This window comes from Diplotaxodon limnothrissa, linkage group LG7 (assembly GCF_057381915.1).
Source record: "Diplotaxodon limnothrissa isolate DT_005_m linkage group LG7, D_limnothrissa_male_GT1.1, whole genome shotgun sequence".
In the NCBI taxonomy this organism is placed as follows: domain Eukaryota; kingdom Metazoa; phylum Chordata; class Actinopteri; order Cichliformes; family Cichlidae; genus Diplotaxodon; species Diplotaxodon limnothrissa.
Window position 1 is genome coordinate 25,421,253 of NC_140602.1, and position 25,105 is coordinate 25,446,357.

General features: G+C 39.4%; 1 protein-coding gene across 1 annotated transcript; it reads left to right on the forward strand.

Annotated features, from left to right (window-relative positions):
* Positions 1-1,477: 1,477 nt before the first annotated feature.
* Positions 1,478-24,413, forward strand: LOC146628349 (F-actin-capping protein subunit alpha-2). The gene is made up of 10 exons (XM_085359474.1): positions 1,478-1,564; positions 16,546-16,609; positions 18,160-18,211; positions 18,555-18,618; positions 19,577-19,783; positions 20,648-20,727; positions 21,917-21,995; positions 22,464-22,535; positions 22,768-22,830; positions 23,319-24,413. Exons 1-10 carry the CDS (start codon positions 1,526-1,528, stop codon positions 23,457-23,459), a joined length of 861 nt encoding a protein of 286 aa, XP_085215600.1. The 5' UTR covers positions 1,478-1,525; the 3' UTR covers positions 23,460-24,413.
* The last annotated feature ends 692 nt before the right edge of the window (positions 24,414-25,105 follow it).

Genomic DNA, 25,105 nt, shown 5'->3' on the forward strand with positions numbered 1-25,105 from the left:
TCCCCCAATTTGGTAATGACTGCTCGGGTTAATTACAGAGGATGTCTAAGTTATTACTGTCCTTAAAAAACCTCACACTGGTAGTAGGTTTGTGTGGTCCCAAATAAATTATTACATAGAATGGGAAGATTCAATGATCAAGACTTCAGTGACTAAAAGAAAACACAAAGACGAATTTATAAAGGTTTCTATTGTTTGACGAGTACACTCAATTATTTAAGCAACCAAATGATATAAGAATGATTCAAGTTTCCGTAGTAACATTAAACAGACCTCTGTGTTTCTGTCACTTTCAGACCCTGCCTGTGTTTCCCTGGGGGTTCTGTAATAAGTAACATTATCTTTGTTTGCGTTCCATGTGCAAGCAGATGATTCAGAGAGCGACTTTGTAAACTTTAAAGAACAGTGTTAGCACACCATCTAGTGGGGAAATGTGCAGCATACACAGTGTGACAGAATCTCTTTGTAATCATTGGGGATTTCTAAATCGGTGTAATCATCAACATTATTAGTTTACCTTAAACTGTAATATTAAGGCTGAACTCCACAGTCCCACAGTTACAAGCAGAGTCCTTCCCTCTCTGTTACCGGGTTTTTTGCCCACTAAAGAAATTAGTCCTCTGTGTACATGAAAAAAACACAAATATGTTCTCAAATATGTTCTTTTAATACAACTTAATATTTACTGGCTTCTGCAAATATAAAGCAAATATCCATCCATCCATGTTCTGCCACTTATCATCTCTGCTCATGCTGTTGCAGAGGCAATAGTATGAGCAGAGATGCCCAGCAAGCTACCTCCAGCTCTTCTTGGGGGAGAGAGAGGTTTTGACAGGTAAGCTGAGAGACACGAGGTCCCCTGTGTCTCCCATCTGGATATACTGTACCTGAAACAGTAGTCCTGATGCCCAAACTCTGTCAGCTGGCTCCTTTCACTGTGGATGAGCAGCAGTTCTACTCTGGGCCATGCTATGTGATAACTAGCCAAATGTGATGAGAACCAGGACCCCAAAACCCTTTCCCAGATGAGGATGCCAGGAATCCCACCCTCCACTCAGGCCCGGGGAAGATGATGGTTATGTCGACCATGGGACTCGGCTGGATTCTGCCCCAATGAATTACTCCTATTGGGGTCTAGTCCTTTGTGGGTCAAGGTGGAGACCTTGGTGGTGTGGTTGCTGAAAAGAGCCTCAGATATACTCACTCTACAGCATTAAAAACTTTAATATGCTATTGATCCCCAGAAACAGTATGTATTATTTGAATGAGTAGTAAAAATATTGCAAATATCATATAATTTAAAAGTTATGTAGAGTACGTTTGCAAATTGATAGTGAATTAGTTCACTCTGAGTTGAAACCTTTTTTGGAATTAACCACTGAACTAAGCAGTGGCTTGGAGCTTCCTCTTTCACAGTCAGTACAGCAAACTTCGACGGAGCATCAATCAAAACCGAACCGACGTGGGAACCACCCATCCCGTGACGTCACTGGGCTCTGACAAGCTGGTGGTGCCGGAAGAAAAGATGGCGGATCATGAGGAGCAGCTATCCGACGAGGAAAAGGTAAGATGCCGATTTAATTCTAGGTTAAACCTCACAGCGTGAAACGGTAACATCCAAAATCTGAGTTGCATATGGTCCTGGCTCTCGGTGCATCCTGGCGTCGACCGGCATTATGAAATTTGGGGAAAACCCAGGCCTCAGCACAACCTCTGCTGCTTCTGCTCTTATTTTTAGCTCAACTTCCGCTCATTTGCGAATTTCAAACGGAGGCTCCTTGTACGGTCCTGACTCAAAATAGGAACCGTGAACGTCTTATACACTCACCTATGCTCACCACCCGTTCTCTTTTCACCCGGTGGACATGCCATTTCACTCACGGGTCTCTGCTTACTTGTGTTATGGAAGTTTTCATGCACCATGGATCCGCTAGCTAGGTTAGTTAGGGTAGCATAGCCGCAGCCTGCTAACAGACAGCCAGACTTACTAACACGCCCTTTCGCCTGTTGGGTGCCCCTTTTCTGTCTTTAGAAGTTAAAATATTGGAAGCGGTAGAGTGCCGGGTCATTTTATGAAGAGCAAACTGTAAAATCAGCAACCGTATGCTATAGTCTAGCTAGTTTGATAACTCTCGCCCCTCTAAGAAGTAGCAGAGAAAGGTGAGGGAACTACGAGATCCCCTGAAGGATATGCTAGAAATTAAAAACTGCTTTTATATTCTGTCCTGTCGTTTGAAAGTCTGTTTCTACCGCTGTGAAAGCCTCATAGCAACCAGTGTTGTTTCTAAAACTGTAGCAGAAAACTGACTCATAATTTAAGCAGGATTTACACCAGTGACGCCCATGCAAGAGTGCTGCAGGTTTTTCTCATTTCCTTATAAGAGGACATGCATAGCTGACAGGACGTGTGCCTCAGCTAAGGGGTTTGCACGAATCCTTGTTGGACTGCTAAATGCATTTTTTCGTCGCTATATTCATTATAGGCTTTGTTAACAAAGTCAGCAGTTAGCGACGAGCAAATTAATATGGCAACTTTTATGCAGGGTATTTATTAATTAATTGTCAGCCTTATAATTTATTTATTATATTGTAAGGTATTAAACTATAAAAGTTTGCAAATGTTTATTGTAAACATTTAAAATGTATTTAACATTGTTTCTAGTGTTTATTTACTTGCCGGACTTCACGATTTAAATGCATAAATGCCTCAGCAATGAATAGATAGTACGAAGAAGCCATAGTTGGAGGTTAACATACAGAACGGTGTATATAAATGTGTAACTGGTAACCTGTGTTAAGGCTCTCCTCATAAACATGTAGTTCTTCCCATTAACCTTGTTAATATCGCAGTTAGCCATTAAAAATAAATCTTTAATAACTCTTCTGTTTCCATCCTGTGAGTTACATAACACACTGTTCAGAGTAAGAACAGAAGGGTTTGTTTCATTTTGCCCTGTTCCACATCAAACTATAAAAGTTTCCAGAGTTCTTTTTAGCAATTTAGCAGCTGCATTTGTATAAATGTGTTACACTTTACAACTCACAAGCATCTGCCATTAACCAAGCTTCGAATTTATAAGTGACTGTATGGTTTTGTTTTGTTTTTTTCTTTTTCTTTGGCCATGTACTACATTACATTTCAGGACCACCCGAAATGTTTTGTTTTTTTTCAGGTGTGTTCACACAACATGAAGCTGTGGTAAACTCATTGACAGCATTGGATTTTGGTTTTGCAAAGAGGATGGGAGCTCCTTTAATCTTGTAACCACACTGGTTTTGACAATTGTTAAGCCACTTTCATATTTTGACCAGACAGTTTGATTTTTGCAGAGCTGAAAGAATGATGATTGGCTTCATGCCAGGCTGACTGGTAGTGACACCAGACACGAAACCAGTGTTATGCAGTGTTTACCTGGGGGGAAATTGCTCATTTCCTTCTCCGAATACAAGTGGTATGAGGCCAAGATGCATTATGCATCTATTCATGGTGGGTGCGTTCCATTAAAATCGTAGTGTACTTTAAAGGGCCGTCTCCGGTGCATTCGCTCCGAGCAGTCAGCCATCTGCTCTGGGCCCTTAGCCCTGTTTTGTAAAACACTGAGGGGAAAAAAACTTGAGGGAGGAAATGAACATTTTCTTCTGCTTGACACAGTGACAGTGGGGAATAGTTTCTATAATTTATGATTTAGTGTGTATATCCCTTTTACTGTCCAGTCATGATTTGTTGAATAAAAGCAACTCATCCACGTGAGTGTTGGTGACCTGCCAGAAACTCTAACAGTGAGTAAAAGTGACAACCAATGGTACTTTCCAAACTCTTAAGTGAGAAATCTCCCTATTTGCTTTTGTGGGACTCCGCACTTACTCTGATGTGATGTTAGTGAGATGACTGTTTTAAGTTGTGGTGGAAGGAGTTGCAGTATTATTTTTGATAGGTCTGGAACTTTGTCATATACAGTAAAGAATTTGGAGTTTTGCTCTGGGAAAATACTTGTTAAATGTCTCCCTGGAGATTGAAGAATTTCTGTCCTGCTTGTGTTGTGGCCGTTAGCCTCATTTTGGTATTCATAAAAAAGAAAAAGGAAAAAAGCTGGAGCTCCCTGTTTGAAAATTAATAAAGAGACTCTGCCATTTGTAAATGATTTAACAGCAAGAAGAGTCATCTCTTCCACAGTTACCAAGCACTGCTGTGAGACTTCTTGAGTCATTTGGGCACCAGCCTGCAAGCTTCCTGATATCAGTACAGAAAGAACACACAGTATTACAGGAAACTGTTGTTGCACAATCTGTTAGCAGTCAGTTCTGTTGCCTGAGTTTAAGTGTCTGGGTGTCTTAAGTGTTAAAAAAAAAGCAGTCAACTCTATGATCAGTCAACTTTATGGTTTTGCTTATTGCTCAACACAACATCCTCACTCAACCCCTGGCTAGTAAATCAGACTTCTATCAGTACAGGAAAAAAAGCTCATTTAATTACTTTCATATAGTGCTTAATCTTTAATAACAGTATGAATTATTAGCAGGTTTATTTTTCAAATTAATAGTTTGAATTAACAAAACAATTGGTGACTGAAGCTTTACATGTTAGACTCCTTTGTGCATGCGGTAGGTTTTGCTGTTATAAAGTTGTTGCTATAAACACTGGTTTCAAAAGAAAAGATAAGAAAAAAAATTAGTTATCATGTTTTTTTCTCAAGTGATTTGTGCTGTTGGGGACCCATGTGGCCAGCCAATCAAGTTGTTCGACATATTATTATTTTTATTTTTTAACAGCAGTTAGGATGACGATCTAGTACACAGTAAATTAATTCACAGGCCAGCCAACCCGTTTACCTAATAACATGTACTTACCTTGACTTTGTCGTAGGACTATGGTAAATGGAAAAGATATTTGTAAGAGTAGTCTGACTTTCGGTGCTTTGGTTCCTGTTTCAAGAAAGAGAATTAAGCTGTATAATCGGCTGTGACAAACTTCACAGCTGAGGCAGTACTGTCGAATGCCATTTATATAGGGTTGCAAAGTTTTTATTATATTTTGTTCATTGACCCTTTTTTGTTCAATTAGTAGTCCAAGATATTCAGTTTCTATTAAAATATGATAATGGAAAGCAGATCAGTACACTTGAGAAGCTGGGACCAGCTGAATTTTTGGGGGTTAGAGTTGAGGAGTAACTGGAAGTATTAATCGGATACAATCACTCAATAGTTGAAAGCATCACATGGTAGTTTCAGCATTTTTGAGTTTCGGTATTTAGTTCTTCCTCTTGTAAGTTGGGAAGAAATAGCTTTATACACTGTGAAAATAGCTGTTGGTGGTTTTTTTTTTTTTTTTTTTTTTTTGAGGTTTACAAGTGTTTCAGTTGTCAGCAAGTACACATGACGCACCCGTGCTGGTGAGCAAAAGCAAACAAAGAAGCTAAGCAAATGTTATAGTTCCCCCTTTTGCCCACTAAAAGGGACACAGCACTCCTTGAAGCAGAATGATGATCCAGACTGATGGGAGCCATAGAGGATGAATAACAATGCAGATTTATGTTTTGATGGTGATGCGACCATAAATGTGAAAGGAACACCACAAAAATCGAATGAAACATTTTAAAGCAGAATTAGTTTCGATTTTGTGTAACAAGAGAACTGGACTGTCATGGCTGATAAATGGTAAAGTTAGGTAAAGTTAACATGTTTAATTGTCAGGGAAGACAGAAAAAGGATAGTTGCTTGATTCCTACCTGGGGCATCAGTGTAAATGATCCATGTTGTGACGGTGCAGAAAGCCATTATGGTTAAAATTATGCACCAAATCCTGTGTATAGGATAAAGCCTGTTGTGATTTTTTTTTTTTTTTTTTTTTTTTTTTTTTTTGGGGGGGGGCATTTGTCTGGCTGGATCTCAATAAAGATTAGAATGGCAGAAAAAACTGTGTCAGAAAATATTTAGATATTACAGTAATTTACATTTTACAATAAATTACAGAGAACAAGATGCTTGCAGAGTTCTTCCTCTTCTGGGAGATGCATTACTCAGATTTTCTCTTGAGATCACAGTAACTCATTTGGGTTTTTTTTGTTGTTGTTGTTGTTTGTTTGTTCTTTTGTTTTTCCAAACTTGAGTAAAAAGAGCTATAAAGAAACCTTAAATAAGGTCATTATCATCAATAAACTAAGAGTGAAAATAAATCACCCTTCATTTCATTTGAAAGTCCCAACAGTCCCAGATGTGTCCCTGAGCTTGGCTTTGAACAGCTGTCTTAGACCATGGGGAATACATAACTAACGGCCAGAACTTGGTGGTTTTTCCATTTTTAACAGACAAATTCAGGAGTCCTGTCTGTATGTGGCTGTAGCAGAATGAATGTGGAGATGTGGAAAGAGAACTCATGTATAGTTGTGTGGCTTCACATTTATACCGTTGTCTCACATCAAACTGGTTAAGGCAGCTATACAGAAAGGAGTAGCTTTACCCTGGTAGGTCTGCTGTCTGGAAGTTGTAATGCAAGCTGCTGGTACTAAATGTGTCACATAGTTGGCTACTTGGAGTAAAATGATCCTATTCCTGTTGTGAGCAAAGGTGACATAATCTGCAGTAGACAAAGCTGCCTATTCACTATTAGTACAGTTAAAGGTTTACTCTCTAACTGCGACCAGAAGTTTGCTTCTTGCCATAGTATTCATCATATGTACAGTGGGGCAAAAAAGTATTTAGTCAGCCACCGATTGTGCAAGTTCCCCCACCTAAAATGATGACAGAGGTCAGTAACTTGCACCAGAGGTACACTTCAACTGTGAGAGACAGAATGTGAAAAAAAAATCCATGAATCCACAAGGTAGGATTTGTAAAGAATTTATTCGTAAATCAGGGTGGAAAATAAGTATTTGGTCAATAACAAAAATACAACTCAATACTTTGTAACATAACCTTTGTTGGCAATAACAGAGGTCAAACGTTTACTATAGGTCTTTACCAGGTTTGCACACACAGTAGCTGGTATTTTGGCCCATTCCTCCATGCAGATCTTCTCGAGAGCAGTGATGTTTTGGGGCTGTCGCCGAGCAACACGGACTTTCAACTCCCGCCACAGATTTTCTATGGGGTTGAGGTCTGGAGACTGGCTAGGCCACTCCAGGACTTTCAAATGCTTCTTACGGAGCCACTCCTTTGTTGCCCGGGCGGTGTGTTTTGGATCATTGTCATGTTGGAAGACCCAGCCTCGTTTCATCTTCAAAGTTCTCACTGATGGAAGGAGGTTTTGGCTCAAAATCTCACGATACATGGCCCCATTCATTCTGTCCTTAACACGGATCAGTCGTCCTGTCCCCTTGGCAGAAAAACAGCCCCATAGCATGATGTTTCCACCCCCATGCTTCACAGTAGGTATGGTGTTCTTGGGATGCAACTCGGTATTCTTCTTCCTCCAAACACGACGAGTTGAGTTTATACCAAAAAGTTCTACTTTGGTTTCATCTGACCACATGACATTCTCCCAATCCTCTGCTGTATCATCCATGTGCTCTCTGGCAAACTTCAGACGGGCCTGGACATGCACTGGCTTCAGCAGCGGAACACGTCTGGCACTGCGGGATTTGATTCCCTGCCGTTGTAGTGTGTTACTGATGGTGACCTTTGTTACTTTGGTCCCAGCTCTCTGCAGGTCATTCACCAGGTCCCCCCGTGTGGTTCTGGGATCTTTGCTCACTGTTCTCATGATCATTTTGACCCCACGGGATGAGATCTTGCGTGGAGCCCCAGATCGAGGGAGATCATCAGTGGTCTTGTATGTCTTCCATTTTCTGATGATTGCTCCCGCAGTTGATTTTTTCACACCAAGCTGCTTGCCTATTGTAGATTCACTCTTCCCAGTCTGGTGCAGGTCTACAATACTTTTCCTGGTGTCCTTCGAAAGCTCTTTGGTCTTGGCCATGGCGGAGTTTGGAGTCTGACTGTTTGAGGCTGTGGACAGGTGTCTTTTATACAGATGATGAGTTCAAACAGGTGCCATTCATACAGGTAACGAGTGGGGGACAGAAAAGCTTCTTACAGAAGACGTTACAGGTCTGTGAGAGCCAGAGATTTTCCTTGTTTGAGGTGACCAAATACTTATTTTCCACCCTAATTTACGAATAAATTCTTTACAAATCCTACCATGTGAATTCATGGATTTTTTTTTCACATTCTGTCTCTCACAGTTGAAGTGTACCTCTGGTGCAAATTACTGACCTCTGTCATCATTTTAGGTGGGGGAACTTGCACAATCGGTGGCTGACTAAATACTTTTTTGCCCCACTGTATTTTTTTTATAAAGGAAAGAAAAAAGAAAAAAAGTGAGGGTGTAGATGCCTTTAATGATGTACACTTTTAGTTTGCCATCAGGGTTGCAATTTTCTAGCACAGGTGATGGATGAAGTCCAAAGAAATGCTGTGAAAGGCACCAGTGGGAAGAAAGGAAAACTTTCACATTCATTAGTGGAGATAAAAAAATGATTTCATTGTTTTCAAATTTAATGGATTAAGAGTTAACTAAGATTTTTTTAAAACTGCATTTCTTGTAATGCAATGAATGTGAATGAATGAAAGTCAGTAGTGTAACCCTGAACAAAAGGACTAGAGCAGGTGACAGATATGAAAAAGAGAGCACATAGTTCATAATTCACATACATCATAATTACTTTAAAAAGTCATAATCTCTTGCCTGTCTGCCTCTGATAGTATTTATCTCCATCATCACAGATGTTAGGTCTTGTTGGTTCAGCCTAATCTTGTGTCGACCAGCCACCACCTTCTTATTTTGATCAGCAGTGGGACATTTCTGTTTAGCCTGCGGCTACCTGACAGTCTTCCTCATCTTTCTTGCATCCTGCTGTGTTCTCATTATCCATAAATTTTGATCATCCAGGCCCCCAGCATTTGCCCCTGACAGATTGGGTTGTCTGTTCTGTAGCATTTAAAGCGCCACAGATTTCTTTTCCTTTTAAATCTGGGATATTGAAATGGCTGCATGCCAAGTAAGGGAATCAAATTCACGGACACTGTAGAGCTTAAAAAAGGCATTGGTAAATATATTGCCACAGTTTATTCCTGCTTTTCTATGTTATTGTCATTAGTTTAATGCATCTGGAATTGCGTGATAATGATTAGGACAAGTGTGGTTTCAATGTTAGTGGGTGTCATTTGGGATTAAAGAAAAGGCTCTTACTAAGAGGGTGCAGGATGAGAGTGTCTGTTGTAAAAAAGCGGGGTTGTTGGGTGGTATTATGAGGATGAATATACAGTGAGCAAGTTGAAAGAAAGGACACCAGCTGGTGTCTGGACCAAGAGAGTACAAAGACACAAGAATCCCACACCACAGGGGGTGCCTGTGCTCCTCATTCTTTGTGTGTATGAGAAGCTCCAGTATTATTGTTCCAGCTTTTTGGTTAGCTTGTGCCTGTACAACAGCTTCTCATGCTGCACCCTCTAAGAGCCATTAGAAAGATAAGTGATAAAACTGTTAAGGAGTATTTTAAAAAGCCCTTTTTTGCACTGAAAAAAAGTTTGGGTTGTAATCAGACTGTGATCCAATCATGCTGCTTTTTTCTTTTAACTGCAGTAAGCATTAAAAAGTTGGATATGAATTAGAAAGTGATTTATCCTAAGCTGTGGAGATATGTAATAATAGGGATGCACTGATCCAACATTTATTTAACTCAAAAAGATGGAACGGGTATCTGTGGTAATGGGCTGATCTATTTATTTTCAGTTCTGTGTTGTTTGAGTTTATGTCACCATGCAGCAGCTAGTGGTTTAGCTAATGTAGCACAGAGTTGGGTCAAAGCAGAGCGACCGCATTTGTATTTCACACCTCTTACACTAACAGTTTTTTTTTCTTTTTTAATGCTTGCATAAGTATTTCACTTAATCAGAAACTGTTGTGAAATGCATTGATATGACTTAAGCTCAGAGTAGATGGTGCTTTGGCTTTTCCCTCTACTTGGAAACTCATTTATTTTAACTTATTGTGTCTGGTCACAGACATTAAATAGGGTACAATCTACAAGAACCTTGGTTCAGGTGCAACTGTGAATGACAACAGTTTGCAGTATGACTGTCACTGGTGCAAAGAAATTAGATAAACAACACCCATATACTTTATCAATTATTTTATTTATCTTGTGTCTGTCACTTATTATTCTACTAATAAATCATTACATTTATATTATTAGACATATTTAATAGGGGTGCAACGATATTCGTATCGATATTGAACCGTTCGATACAGTGCTTTCGGTTCGGTACGCATATGTATCGAACAATACAACATTTGTAATTTATTTTATCAACTTTCCTTCTGACGATGCTGTCTGTGTTGAGCGCTCAGTGAATCTGCGTTCGACTACTCCGCCTAGGCTGCACTGTCGAGCGCAGATCCACTGAGCGCTCAACACAGACAGCATCGTCAGAAGGAAGAGCGCAGGGCAAGCTAGCAAGACAGAAGTTAAGCTCTCCTTGCAAGATGGACCTCCCCCACTCTCATTCAGATCTGGCGTTTGGAATTATTTTGGTTTTCATGTGACGTATGACCCTGAAGGTAAGCGAGTCATGGACTAAAGTAAAACAGTATGTTGGATGTGCCACGCAATGCTTAATTACATGGGTGGGAACTAGTGTGTTAGCGCAGTTAGCTCGTTAACGTGTTGGCCGTCTAGCCCCATGCACGGGGCGATCGGCGGTAGCTCGTTAACGGAGATTTGCCGTGTTGTGGCGTTAAGGTCATTTCAACGAGATTAACCTGAAAGCACTAGTGGGAACACAACGAATATGACTGCACATTTACGCCGACATCATCCTAGTGCAAAGACAAAAACAACAAGCATGCTACTAACTTTAGCCGAGTCATTTAGACAGCTGTTAGCACATGATTCTCCTTATGCTGCTGAGAATATAGCCCAGAAGAAGCGGATAGTATAGCTTTTATTTTGGAAAGAGACATTTCTCTGTAATAAACTCTCTTTTCCAAAGATGAGTGATTCCTCAATCAGATACAGGGCTCGCAAAATCGCTAGCCCGACGTCCTGGGGCTAGCGATTTTTTTCAGACGGGCTACCCTGCCCGTCGGGCTATTGTAGGAAGGAAAAATATATGTCAATGCTTTTGCATTCTTTCAGAAATGTAGCTGGGTAATTATGTCATTGGCATCGGTGAGCCACTGTCAATATGTGACATATTGAAATCGCGTTTGAATTTGCGCTTGTTTTTTTGCTTTCACTTTGCAATCGTGCGAACTGTGTATAGAGAGCGACAGCACTGATCTGTGAGTGATGATAATTTGTGCACCAATTCCTCTGACATCGTCTTATTAATCGTTAGCTTACTATGCAAACATGACAAGTGAAATCTCCCGCAGCAAGCTTAAACATGTGAGAGGTTGATCGCGCAGAGAATCGCTGAGCTTATGTGAGTCCGTGTGTAAAAGCAGCAGTATATATATTTTAGTTCTGCTGAGCCAAATAAGACAGGTCAGGGTGAAGAAGTGACAGCCAAAGAAAAGCTTACCACAAAACGGAGAAGTTATGACAAATGAGACTATAAGGCAAAAAGAAAGTGCAGCTTTATGGTTTCATGGACAAAAGAATTTCTGTGGCTGCAATATGACGAGCTATATAACCAGGGGTACACATAAGTGGTCCGCAGGTGCGCATTCGCTGTCAAAATAAAAAACGCGCACAAGGGTTAGGGTTAAATTTAAAAACTGTACTTTTGAGTTAAAATATATATTTATAATTTTAATAAATGACAAATTAAAAAGGCATGAACATTTTTTTGTATCGAAAAAATATCGAACCGTGACACCAAAGTATCGAACCGAACTGAACCGTGAATTTTGTGTATCGTTGCACCCCTAATATTTAATTGCTATATTTTATTTTACAATAAAATAAGGAAACCAGCATTTAAGTTGAGCCTGACGTGACTTGGTATAAGCAGAATACCCCAAGCCAAGATATGCACAAGGTATACAATAAATTAGCATGAATTCAACTAGTTGCACAGCAGTGTATCAGAGTTCATGCACTAATGCCTGGGAGTTGTTAATATAATTCCCTGTAGAGATTTTTTTTACTTGAGTGCTGCCCATTGTGGCACAGTAGCAGTCAGTGCTCAATGATGAAAATAGGTCTCAGAGCCCTAAAGTGTCCCAGCATATCTGTGCCCCGGTGTAACGCACTGAGAGAACACTTAACATTGCGTCTACAACAAAATTTTATTGATGACGCAATGTTAAGTGTAAGGTAATTACAATACGTAATTACCTCGATCAAAGAGCAGGGCTCTAGACTAAATTTTTGCCATGGGCGTACCGGTATGCCTAACTTTTTAAAGTTAGGCGCACACAAATTTTATAATAATTTATATAATATAATGTGTTTTTCTGGATACACTGTGCTTTTTCAGCATTCAAAGATTGATGACACCGTGTCAGAGCACTGGCTATGAATTTCAGAAGGATCAGGCCTTAACTTAACAGAAAAGTTAGCAATAGTTCTTTTCCTATTACAGCTACATCCACCTCTGTCGTGCCTAGGCTGCTCACTAGGGCTGGGTATCATCACTGATTTCTATAATCCATTCGATTCTGGTTTTCAAAGTCCCGATTCGATTCAACTTAGCCTCAGTCAGAAATATTATAATTCTGATCATTTATCAGTACTGACTTCATCAGAATTGTGAACATCACAGCAGGTGCCTTTGTGTGAAAGTAACTGAGAATAAAACACAGAAAAACATGAAGGAGATTTTCCTGGTCTGGCTTTTTATAGCAGATAACCTTAAAAATATTCTACAATGTTCTGCATATAAAGTTTAAATTTCTTCAGTATTGAACAACAGAAAAAATAGGCTTTCTTGTCCGAGGTCATTTAAGTGAAAAAAAGAAAAGAAAAAGACAGCAGCCGACAGCGCTGTAAACAACGGTAGACTGGTGGGTAATAAGCGAATGAATAATACAGAAAACAGAGATTGGAGACGGGAAACTGTTCTTGAAGTATAGAGAGAGAGCTAGCTGTGCATGGAGTGTGATTTTAATAGTCGTGGAAGCAAAACAGCAAAATTCATGACGACATTGATCAAATGTGAAGCGCAGTTTGCTGCTTCTTTTGCTGCTGGCTCGGCGAATTTTGGTTGGAGAGAGACAAAACCTGCAGCTCAGAATCAGCGCAAAAAGACGTAATCACAGCGGACCCGACGCAGAATCGCCGAGCTCCGACAGCGTGTCCGTCTACGGGCCGCCCGAGAAAGACAAAGTTGATTCTGATGCGTCAGTCCGCTCTGTGTTTACGTCTTTGTGTGGAGTCCGTGTACCTGCTCTCATTTGCTGTTTGGTTGTTGTTGAAATGGTTTTGTGAGCTTTAATCTGAGAATCTGGCGTTTCTGGCCAAACACAGTTATATTTAAAAGTCGATTCAGGATTTAACGAATTGATATCGCTTTATTCAAGCTACTCACCTCCCACTTCCACCTGCACTTTCAACTGGACCACGGCCAATCAGAGAGGTCCCGCCCCTTACTATCTCTGATTGGTTTAGTCCACGATAGGGGCATAATGTGTGTCTGTTGTTGACCAAAGGGAAGGTTGCAGATTTTTTTTTTTGCTACCCGAACAGTTGGTCGCACAGGTGCAACCAAATTATTTTTTTTTTAGTCGCACCACTGAAAAATTTGGTCGCAAATGCGACCAAATTGGTCGCACTCTAGAGCCCTGAAGAGGTTATGTTTGTGGTACTGTTTGTTTGATTTCAGAAGCAGAATCAGTTTCAAGTTTGGTATGTAGTAGAGTTGGGCATTTCAAGCAAAAGTAGTAGTCAACATTTACTGGGAACTATGCAATGGTTCTTTGAAGATCACCCACCATGCTAAACTGCTCTTAAATGATTGTGATCTGTCATGGTACTTGGTAAATGACTCATAAATAGATCCTTATTGCTTGTCTGAACAAAATGTATCCATGTCAACGTTTTCCCCCCACCCAAATAAACCCAAAAGGCCAGCACTGAGCTTGAAAAATTCTCTTAGTGACCATACCAGAGCCTTGCATGCTATGCATGTTTGATGATGCTCTGCTACATGCGCTGCAGGCAGTGTTGCTCGGGTGGTGGAGACTCAGTGCAATAGTAAATCAAGTTTGAGGTACTCGGAGGAAGAAAGAGGTGATGTAACAAGCTTTTAAAAGTCAATACCTTTACTTGTAAACTAATAGAGCGTCTCCATTCTCCTGCTAGTGAATCATTTTAAACCACAGTATGCTCCCTTGGTCTTAGACTTTCATCTCCATTTCCTTAAAATGTGGTTTTTAGCATGATTTAATTGTAAAACCATCCCCATCCCTCTCACTAGCTGTAGGTGCTTCACAGTTAATTGTGTTAAGTTCACACAGTAAGATTCAATTATCTGCAATCAGTGTTACTTGAAGTACTGTTTCAGCTGTTGAGTGCTTGGAAATCTGTTTTTATAGTAAATATTCAAATAGTTTTCTATTCAGGTGTGTGTGTGTGTGTGTGTGTGTGTGTGTGTGTGTGTTCGTGTTCCCTGCTTCTTGTCAGTGGCGTACTGGGAAGCCCACTGGCCCCCGTGTGTCACCATGAATAACACATTCACAAAGATTTATGGATATTACCGTATCACATTACAGTAAAACTGCAAGACACCACATGAAAATAATGTAGAATAACAATTTTTCTGACACTGAGATGGTATATCTAATGTCCAGCTGTAATTACAGCTCCTGCTGAACTTAAGCACTATTAATAGACTTTATTGAAACCAGATCAGGCTGAAAGGAGTTCAGTTTGATGTCAGATATTTGAACTAGTTAATGTGCTTACAGATTGTCTTTGGTAGTAATTAATGTGTGTGTGTGTGTGTGTGTGTGTGTGTGTGTGTGTGCTTTTTCATTATTAATCTGTGAATATAGTCATACTTCCAGCAGTGCAGATCAAAAATCCACCCTAAACACATTTACTACTCAAAATTGGGTCAATTCTGATTTAACTACAGGAGAAGTGTCCAGTAGCTAAAATTATAAGTGCCCAGTCAGCAACATGACAGCTCTTTTAATTAAGTTCCCTAAAATATTTTGGAAACCCCACAAACGCGTCCAGCTCAGCTCTAATTCCAGCTTTAAAGAAACCCAACTCATCCCCCTCCAAACCTTGTAGCGCAAATGATTCTGTCTCGAGGTAAAACACCTGTTGGTCTTGAATAACAAGCAATTTTTGCCTTATATGCATTGCTGATCCTATGACATCTCAGCAGTTGACTGGATTTGTACTTTAATGGATGAATAATTAGCTTAACTGACTGGTATTTCTGTTGCTGATTAGCAAGGGCAGCAACAAATAAACATCCAGTTTAACTAATCGCACGCATATCCAGTGCTTACATGTTTCACCCTGTAAGTGCTCCTGTTTTAGATGACAGTGACTGCATTTTAATACAATTAAGAACATGGATATGTGATGGCTTTGTTTTTCTACTTAGCTGATATAACTAGACTAAATAACATGTAAACCTGGTTCTTAGAAAAAGTGTGTGTGTGTGTGTGTGTGTGAGTGTGTGAGTGAGTGAGTGAGTGAGTGATGCAGTCTGTTTACACTGCCGTCCAGTGTAATGAGGGAAACCCAATGCAAATTAGTCGTCCCGCAGGGATTTCAAGTCATAAACACACACAAACAGTTTTCCGCCATCTGTTTAGCAAAGACTGTGTTTATCTGTTATGTGCTCAAATGCACATGAATTTTTTTGTTGTTTAATGTAACTGGGTCATGATGATCTCATGACAGATTAGACTAATGCAGATAAACTTTGATCTCAGCATAACAGAGAGACACACACAGACACACGTTGTTTCCCAAGTGCCTTCCTTTCTCTGAGCATTGCTCATTAGCAAAAATCAATCTGCTGCTCTCTGTGAGTGCCTAGCAGTAGTGTATATACACTCACTAATAAGAACCCATAGGACCCACACGTGCACACACATTCTCTCTCATATGCACACTTTCTCTGATATACCAGCTTGTGAGATGAGAGGGAACCTGGCTGAGCTGCCGTCCCCTGCCAATGATAGAGTGTGGTAGAAATGTATAGGGGTAGGGCAAGAGACCGTGTGTGTAGTAGTGCTCAGCACATTTTTATTTCCTTATATGGTTGTAAAGCAAGCAAGAGAGGGAGGGGCTGTCAGCTGGCTGTCAGTTTGACATGTGACCTGGAAACAGGAAGTGCTGTGGTATAGCAGAAGAAGAGAAGTATAGGAGGTTAAAAAAAAAAAGACTGTTCGATGCTGCTCAGATATTCTGGAGACTGAAATGTCAGAAAAACCTCACTCCACCCTCCAAACCAGTGAGACAGTCATGTTACACCCTCTGTTGGTGGCACTGTGTACACATGTTTACACTGTGAATTTGAGCTAAATATGAATGTCACATTTTAGCCCCTATTTAAAATGCAGGCAACACGCTGATATTTCTGCTGTTTATATCAGACCACTGACATGTAACCTCTGCCTTCTATCTTTGGTTTTAGGTGCGCATAGCGGCTAACTTTGTCATCCACGCCCCACCAGGAGAATTTAATGAAGTTTTCAATGGTGAGCTTTCTGTTCTTGTTCCTCTGTATATTCTTTCATAAGATTAACAATGATTACATTGCTCAGAACTTGTAGTTTAATGCAATGTATGAGTCTGCAATCACCAAACATAAATACATAAAAGTGTATTTGAATAGCTTGACTTATGTATAAAGAGACTGTCTGCAGCAAATTCTGTTTTGTTACAGTTTCCAGTAACTCTGTATTGACAAAAACTATTGTTAAATGTAAAAGTGAGGGAAATGAAAACATGAAAGGCAAACAGTGAAAATGTGATATAAATAATTATATGGGTAATGTTTACATTTTTTATCATCCGTGTCTTTTGTTGAAGAGATATTAACTTCAACTTGTGTTAGAACCTAGATGTACTTTGGTATTATACCATTTTGCACCATCAGATGGTGTAATGAGTCACCTTTATTTAAGTGGCCAAATCATTGAGCGTATATTCTCATTCTCTGGCCCCCTGGAAAAAGCAAGCGCCTCTTGAGGAATTGTGGTTAGCTGGGAAAAATATCAAAAATGTCAGCGGTGCTGACATTTTTAAAATACTGCCTGGTGTAAATACAAAAAAAATCGGAATACTTTGTCAGTCCTAGAGGAAATGATTTGGTCACAGGTGCTCCAAGACCGTAAAGCAGCCTTTGGTACATGGTTTAAAGCCGTGCCAACTATGTTCTAAGTAAACAATTAGAGACTTGTTTTAGTAAGTTTTTATTTTTAGTCTGACAGCTTTTGTCAACATCAGAGCCAGGAGGCATCAATGAAGTGTGAACTGCTCAGGAGTTACAGAATGCTGTATTTGTGTTTCTGTTGTGTATGCCCTAACCCTTTTACATACAGTATAGCTGGCTACATTGAAATAAATAGTACAAAAGGGAGTCTATACATGGCCACCCGTTCAACCATCATTGGAGAGCAAGTCATGTACACACCATTAATGTACATTACAGTACTGTGTCAGTGTAGCACTGTTTTGTGTCTTTGTGTAGGTTTCTCACACTAAAATAGTTTTGGTTTCAGTTAATACAGAGGACCTAAAATAGAATCCATTATTTGGATTTTATGGCCACCAGGAAATTAAATTGAGACTGTGATGTTTTGCTCAAAATGTGTCTCGCCCTGCAGCACCAGAGTTGACACCACACTGTCACAGTAGTGCCCCTCGAGACAGTGTGTATGTGTGTCTTGGCTTTGTTAACGACTCATCCTGGCCCGGTACATGTCGTCACCTCAGAGGAACGCCTTTGGGGTTGTCTGTTTACCGCTTATCACAGCCTGTTAGCCACACACACTCATATGCACACACTAAAAACAGTCCCCTGTTGCAACTTTTCCCCCTTTCATCTCTATGTGATTATAGCCTTTTCCACTGAGCTAATTTACCATGTCTGCTTCACTCCCCTGGCATAGATGCTGCAAACACTGACTGCTGGCAGCTGTGACTTTAGTGTTTGTGTGCGTGTCATGGAGATGATCTGCTGTTCCTGTATTCTTTCCTCTTCTGCCACCATTAATAATAATAATATGACAATTTTTCCTCTTAGATGTGCGATTGCTGCTCAACAATGACAATCTGCTCAGGGAAGGTGCAGCGCAGTAAGTCTTCCCTTGTGCTATTTCCACAATTAAAAAATTTCAGATGTTAGACGGAAAATACAGATTTGCATTGCAACAACTGAAGATGAAAGAGGAATACAACTTGAGATTCACAGACCAGACTAGTTTTAGTTGCTTAGGTTTTTACACCTGACCATTTCTCCCCTGTCCAACACGTTAACAGCAAGAAGAAACCATTCAGTTTACATCTAAGAGTTCTAGACCTGGACATGCTGAATAGTTACAATTTAATCAACATATATTAAGATTGAAAAGTTTTAATAACCAGCAAGGCGGGACTCCTGTGTTTGCGATCTAACTAACTTGGTATCTCTCTCCGTAGTGCATTTGCACAGTACAACTTGGACCAGTTTACCCCCGTGAAAATCGAGGGCTACGAAGAACAGGTGAGCTCATGCTTTGCTTTTTGACCCTGAGGTTATGGTAGCAATACAGAAGCTAAAGAACAGGACTTTTATTACTTTTGGCATTAGTCACTTTATAGCTCCAACGCACAGTTAGATACTGCTATAGTTGATGCACATCAGAAGAATGAGTGACTCAGTTCATAAACTTTTTCCATGTGGACCAGGCAGTCACAAGTGTGACGTTCCTGTAATGTAAAAGCACAGTTTTATAGAGATCTGTTTCTTTAGCTCATCCAGCCAAGACTATCATCAGAAATAAAAAAGTGACACTTTTCTTGGACTTCAGGGTTAGAAGAGAGATGGTAGCCTCCAAATATATTATGGTTTAAGTGATGCAAAACATAGTATAATTGTATCATTGGCATTAAAAGAGACAAATAAAATTGGATGAAAGATCAAACAAGTCTGAATCTTCTCCTTTAGTTCCTGCAAAACAGGATCACATAGCCACTTTTATTTAAATGTCACTGTTTGCTTGCTGTGCATTTGTGTGAAGGTTGAACACTGCTGAATGAATGTGGCTGTGTTGGCTTTAGTAATGATTGCACTGTCTTATGTAAAGATGTCATCATGTCCCTCTGTTCCCATATGCTGGGCTGAAATTCCCCTGTCTGGTGCCCAGCTAACTGAGCTAAGTGTTGAGGTGAAAGGCAGAAGATGGAAAGTTCAGGCTGATGCCTGTGGTTCCTATTGTTCTCCGTCCTCCTCTTTTCATCCTTTTGTTTCCTCTTCATCTCTCCTGTCTCCTTAGATAATTTACCACAGCTCTACTTCTTTATTGTGCTGTTCTCTTTCCATACATGTTCTTGTCGGATTATTTATTAATTTTTCTTTCTTACATGTTTTACTTATTTTTCCAGTGCTCTTTCATTTTCTATTTCTTGGCCTTCCCACAGCTCTCTTTCTCATTCCTTTACCCCCCCGCTTTATATTTCAGGTCTTAATCACAGAGCATGGTGATCTTGGGAATGGCAGGGTCTTGGACCCCAAGAATAAGATCTCCTTCAAGTTTGACCACCTGAGGAAGGAGGCCAGTGACCCACGGCCCCATGATGTTGACAGCTCCCTGGAAGGCTGGAGGAGTGCCTTGGACTCTGCTGTCAGGGCCTATGTCAAGGAGCACTATCCGAGCGGTGTCTGCACCGTATGTTCAAGCCCACTCTGTTACCAGAATAACTGAACTGCTCACCTCAGAAAGTTCATTTTTTCATTGTGTGTTTAAAGCTATTAGTTTATGAAAACATCAAGCAAGAGGGAGTTCTCCCACAGGATCTGACTCTGGAGTTCAAAACACACGTTACAACTATTACACATTGCTCTAAACTTAACAGCAGAGGCTTGTGTGTAATATAGATGACTGATAATTGGGACTGAAGCTCACTGTTCTCTGGTGTTTTCCTACAGGCTTATAAAAACAGATACATTTAAAAGTCACACACAATTCAACAGAACTGCTCAGAATACAAACATAAACCAGAGCTTTTAGGACCAAAATCTCTTGCCTTTGCATAGTGATCCTCTTCATTCGGAGATCTGTTTTCTATTAAATTAGAACTTTAGTGGCCTTCATTTTGTTTCCACTTGCATTTCAAGATTAATATTTTGTTTTATACATTCGTTTAACCCTTGGGGATTGGAACAGGAAGGGTATCTATTTATTTTTATTTTTTAATCCCTTGCAACAAATTAGCAGCTAAAAGTAGCCTAATGTTATTAGTGATCAAATACAACATGTACAGTCAAATTTAATCAGTTTCAAGCAGGAAGCAGTAGCAGGCCAGTATTTAGATAAGCCTGTCTTTTACTTTGCAAAACAGCTGTTGTCCTACTTATTAAATGTGTTGTGTATATATGACATCCTCTAAGTACCATGACAGGGGCAGGTATATAATTTAAGTTTTGACTATAAAACCACCGTGTGGTGTCAATTCTGCACACGTTGAGCAGTGAAAGTGGCCTTGAGTTGCATGTGAAATCTGAAAGTGTCTTTTTTGTCTTTTGACTTCAGATTTATGCGAAAACCATTGATGGACATCAAACTATCATCGTGTGCATTGAGTGCCATCAGTTTCAACCAAAAAACTTCTGGTATGTGTAAAACAGTCAAAACATTAGTGTGATATTTTCCCTCCCTTATATTTTCTGATATTTCTTGTGTCTCCTCCCTTTCTGCTTTCAGATGAATCTTTTTTTTCAATACTAGTATTTAGGCAGATGATTTTTAACCTTAACAACAACTACATGTTAAATACAATAAAACCATTGAAATCCTCAAATGTTTCTTGAAGTGTTTAAGGACATTGCAGTAATTGGCACATAACTCTGGACTGTTAGACTCTGTTGATTTTGATCAGGTTAATCTAATTGGATAAGAACTGCACCAATCCTCTTTGCTGCTGGGTCTTATTGGTCTTATAAGTGTTGGGTGTAGTAATCCCAAAACTACTGTACGTGACTGCTGTAATGGTTTGAAAGTGAAATAAATTTTATTTATTTATTTTTTGATTTGCAAATCACAGTGAAAAGGATCAAAACTTTCACATGGAGATTTTGTATCTAATGAAAAAGACATATTAGAACTTAATGATTCAAAAATTTGTCAAAATCTGTAAATATCATTTTTCACTCTTCTGTAATGCTTGCACCCCCACACTAAAATAGAAGTGCGTTTTATTGAAAAATTGGACACTGCGATTTTCACCCTGCAAAGGGTCACCCAGTTGGCCGAATTGGATGGGAGGTCGGTTCTGACCTCAAGACCGCATATTTGATCAGAGCACTTTGTAATAAGCCAGAACTTCAATGTAGTATGCAAATTTTAGTCAAATTAAGAAAATTGGCAGTAGAGTGTCCAAACTAATTTCCATGTCTGTTCACTACATATTAGGAGATGGTTCACTGACGTAAATAGCTGTTGGTCCATCATTAGTAATGCTTTTACTGACATAACACAGAGCAACTCTGTGAACAAGATGTAACACGTTACATCTTTATGGATCTTAACAAAACTCTTCTATGTCATCTTAACTCAAACTCTTACATTGCTTTAAATGAAGGCGCACATTAACTGGTTTTTAAATGTGATGCTATACTTCATACTGTGAATACCTTTCTTACTATCTGTATTGCCACTGTTGTTGACCAAAAACACAAAGTCATATACCTTTTCTGTTTATTTTTCAGTATAGGTGATGACAGTTGAGCCAATGTACTGGACAGTTAGCTGAGTCAAGTAAAAGTGACTGAAGTGTGTTTATCTTTCCTTCTCGTTGTTTAGGAATGGACGCTGGAGGTCAGAATGGAAATTTACCATCTCCCCCTCCACCACCCAAGTGGCAGGAATCATGAAAATCCAGGTATGTTATCTGAACAACAATCTTTGACGTAAAACGGACACACTGTGTTGTGTTATGCATGTCAGCACGCATACTCAAACTCACGTTTACTGACAACATTTGCATGTAGACTTTAATCAAATTCAGTTTCTTTTTTCTTCCTTTGTCATCTTTCTTTCTTTTTTCTCTTTTTTTTTTTACCGTGTTTTGTTTATTTATCACAAAGTTCAGTTAATTTCTGTTGCACCCTTGTCTACTTTTTCCCATAAGCTCAGTACTAAAATTTTGTGTTCTTGGTTTTTGTTGTCGTTTCCTTCACTCCCCCCCCCCCCTTTTTTTGGGGGGGGGGAGTGGTTTGTTAGACCTCTTGAGATTTGTTTGTTGGCACACAGCTCTTTGATTTTTTTTTTTTTTACAGCTCCAATCATTTCATGGCACAGAAGAAATTTTGGTTAGAAATACACTATATATTTCCATATGTATTTCTAGGTTCATTACTATGAGGATGGAAATGTCCAGCTGGTGAGCCACAAAGAGGTTCAGGAGTCCATGTCAATTTCTGTGAGTATTTCTGTGAAGTCCAAGCAGAAGCTGCAACGATCATTCCCCATACTTTTACATTTGTATGTATTTAGGGTGATTACTTGTAATTTTATGTTAGTAATTAAGCTTTGACCTGGTACCAGCTACCAGGGGAGGTTTTCTGCTCTGTAGTTGCAGTGTAGGTTTTAAAGTTTCTTTTTTGTTGGATGCCTTGTCCTCTCCCCTCTTCAAAAGAATGTCATGTTTTCAGAATGAGGCTGCAACTGCAAAGGAGTTTGTTAAGATCATGGAGGCTGCAGAGAATGACTATCAGGTATGTCAGGAGATTTCGTTGAACCTGAACTTTCACCTTAGATCAGAAGTCCTCACAAATGATGGAAACATTTTACAGTTATGACTCCAGCACTTACTGCCACACTAAAATCTTTTGTTGTTTGGCTTTAGTTTTGTGTGATAATCTGTTACTTTTAGTTGTGAGGAGTTTGTGTTACTCAAGTCAGGAGATAATGAAAACATTTTACACGTTCGCAAACTCGCAGTACAGGAAGTCAAGTTTTAGAGTGACAATGAATAGAAAGCTGAGTCACTTGGATGAAGCTGGACATTTTTTAGAGAAAGCTGGACTTTCACAACAAGGCCTGGAGAAAACTCTGACATACCCTAATGTGGTTATAAAACTCCATTTTCCTACACCACACAGACTTCTTCAGACCTGGGGAAAATTTAGATTTATTTGAGTATTATTATTATTTTTTTAATCCAGTCCCCTCTCTGTCTTCATCCTTATTTCATTCCTTGTAGACGGCCATCAACGAGAATTACCAGACCATGTCGGACACTACCTTCAAAGCCTTACGCCGCCAGCTTCCTGTGACACGTACCAAGATCGACTGGAACAAGATCTTGAGCTACAAGATCGGCAAAGAGATGCAGAATGCTTAAAAACCGCAAAGATAACAGTCAGATCCCCACTCCCCGCCCCCAGCCCCTCCATCCCCATCCAAAAAAATGTTGCATGACTGGATTGTTGTATCGTCTTTGTACAAACAATTAGAGAAAACGGGGGCAAAGAAAGGTTTGGTCTCACAGACGTCACATGACACATTGGATGACTGTTTTGATTTTATACAGACACTCTCCTGTATACTGAATTTGTGATCGTATTTGGGAAAATCTATCTTGAGGAAACTTTGCGAGTCATAGGACACAGGGTGGACACTTGTTTGCATAAACACCCTTATGAAATAAAATATCATGTGTGCAGTAAGTATTGCATCAGTGAGACCACACCTTTTTGTTTGGAAAATCTGTTAGAATTTGCAATAATGGTGAAAACAAATTCATTTCTGGGAGAATTTTTGTCTGCATTTACAGAGGAAGTCAGTTACTATGGCTGAAACGAACAACTCCCCACCCCACACCCCTCGTGCCCCCACCACCACCCAAAAAAAAGAAGTTTTGTGTTCATTGACTGATATATTTGGCACAAGCAGCCACCACTGTCAGCCACTCAATGTTCTTGTTCTCTCATTTTGGTACTTCCCCCTCACCCTTTGTCCTGTGTGTGCGCTCTCCAGCTTGCAGCACTCCTGGCTACCTTTTGACTTGATATCGTCTGAACTCTCACTCAGTGCAGGGAGTTCTGTGACCACTTAACAAGCTTAATTAACAAGTCATCAGTCGCAAAAGTAATTTGCATAATGTCCAATTTACAATAAAATTTAAAAAAAAGTATCACTTTCTCCTCCAGTGCTTATTTTTATTAAAAACAGAACCTGACTGTATTATATAACAAGGCACATTGTAATATATACCTGTATGAAACATCCTGTCTGTCAGTTTGGTGATTTGTTTCCATGAGATTAATTGTAATTCAGTCACAATTATGTTGCATTAAATGACAAATTTTCTATTTACTGACTCAGTCATAATTTCTGGTGCTATTTATTGTGACATAAATGGGGAAGAAAATTATAATATTGGGGTAAAACAGATAAACAACCACACATGTGCATCACTGATTTAACTTAAGGACAGATTTTTAATATGCAATTAATTGTTTTTTTTTTTCCATATTCCATCAGTCTGCTGCCATTAAAGATTAAAATCTGTACATCACAAGTGATCTACAAAAGAAAACTGAATTGGTACTTGGTGCCCAATTTTTGTTTTACATTTCATTTGAAGATTTGGGACCCACTCCAAGGAAATTTTGAACTTTAGACATTTAATTTATGGCAGTTTTTTATACCTTTTCTGCATCCATTTATGATGGAAATGTTTTTATCCATATACAGAAAAACAAAAATTGGGCACCAAGTACCAATTCAGTTTTCTTTTGTAGATCACTTGTGATGTAAAGATTTTAATCTTTAATGGCAGCAGACTGATGGGATATGGAAAAAAACCCCAAAAAACCAGACTTACTGATTAATTGCATATTAAAAATCTGTCCTTAAGTTAAATCAGTGATGCACATGTGTGGTTGTTTTTACCCCAATATTAAAATTTTGCCTTTTTATTATTTTAGACAAAACAGGGATAATAAAGAAAAAAAATGTTGCACCGAAATTTGGCAGCAGGCAGAG

Coding starts and splice junctions, on each gene's coding strand:
- LOC146628349 (XM_085359474.1), top strand. CDS start 1,526: ATGGCGGATCATGAGGAGCAGCTATCCGACGAGGAAAAG. Junction 16,610..18,159: donor ATTTAATGAAGTTTTCAATG/GTGAGCTTTCTG, acceptor TTTTCCTCTTAG/ATGTGCGATTGCTGCTCAAC. Junction 22,831..23,318: donor CTGCAGAGAATGACTATCAG/GTATGTCAGGAG, acceptor CATTCCTTGTAG/ACGGCCATCAACGAGAATTA.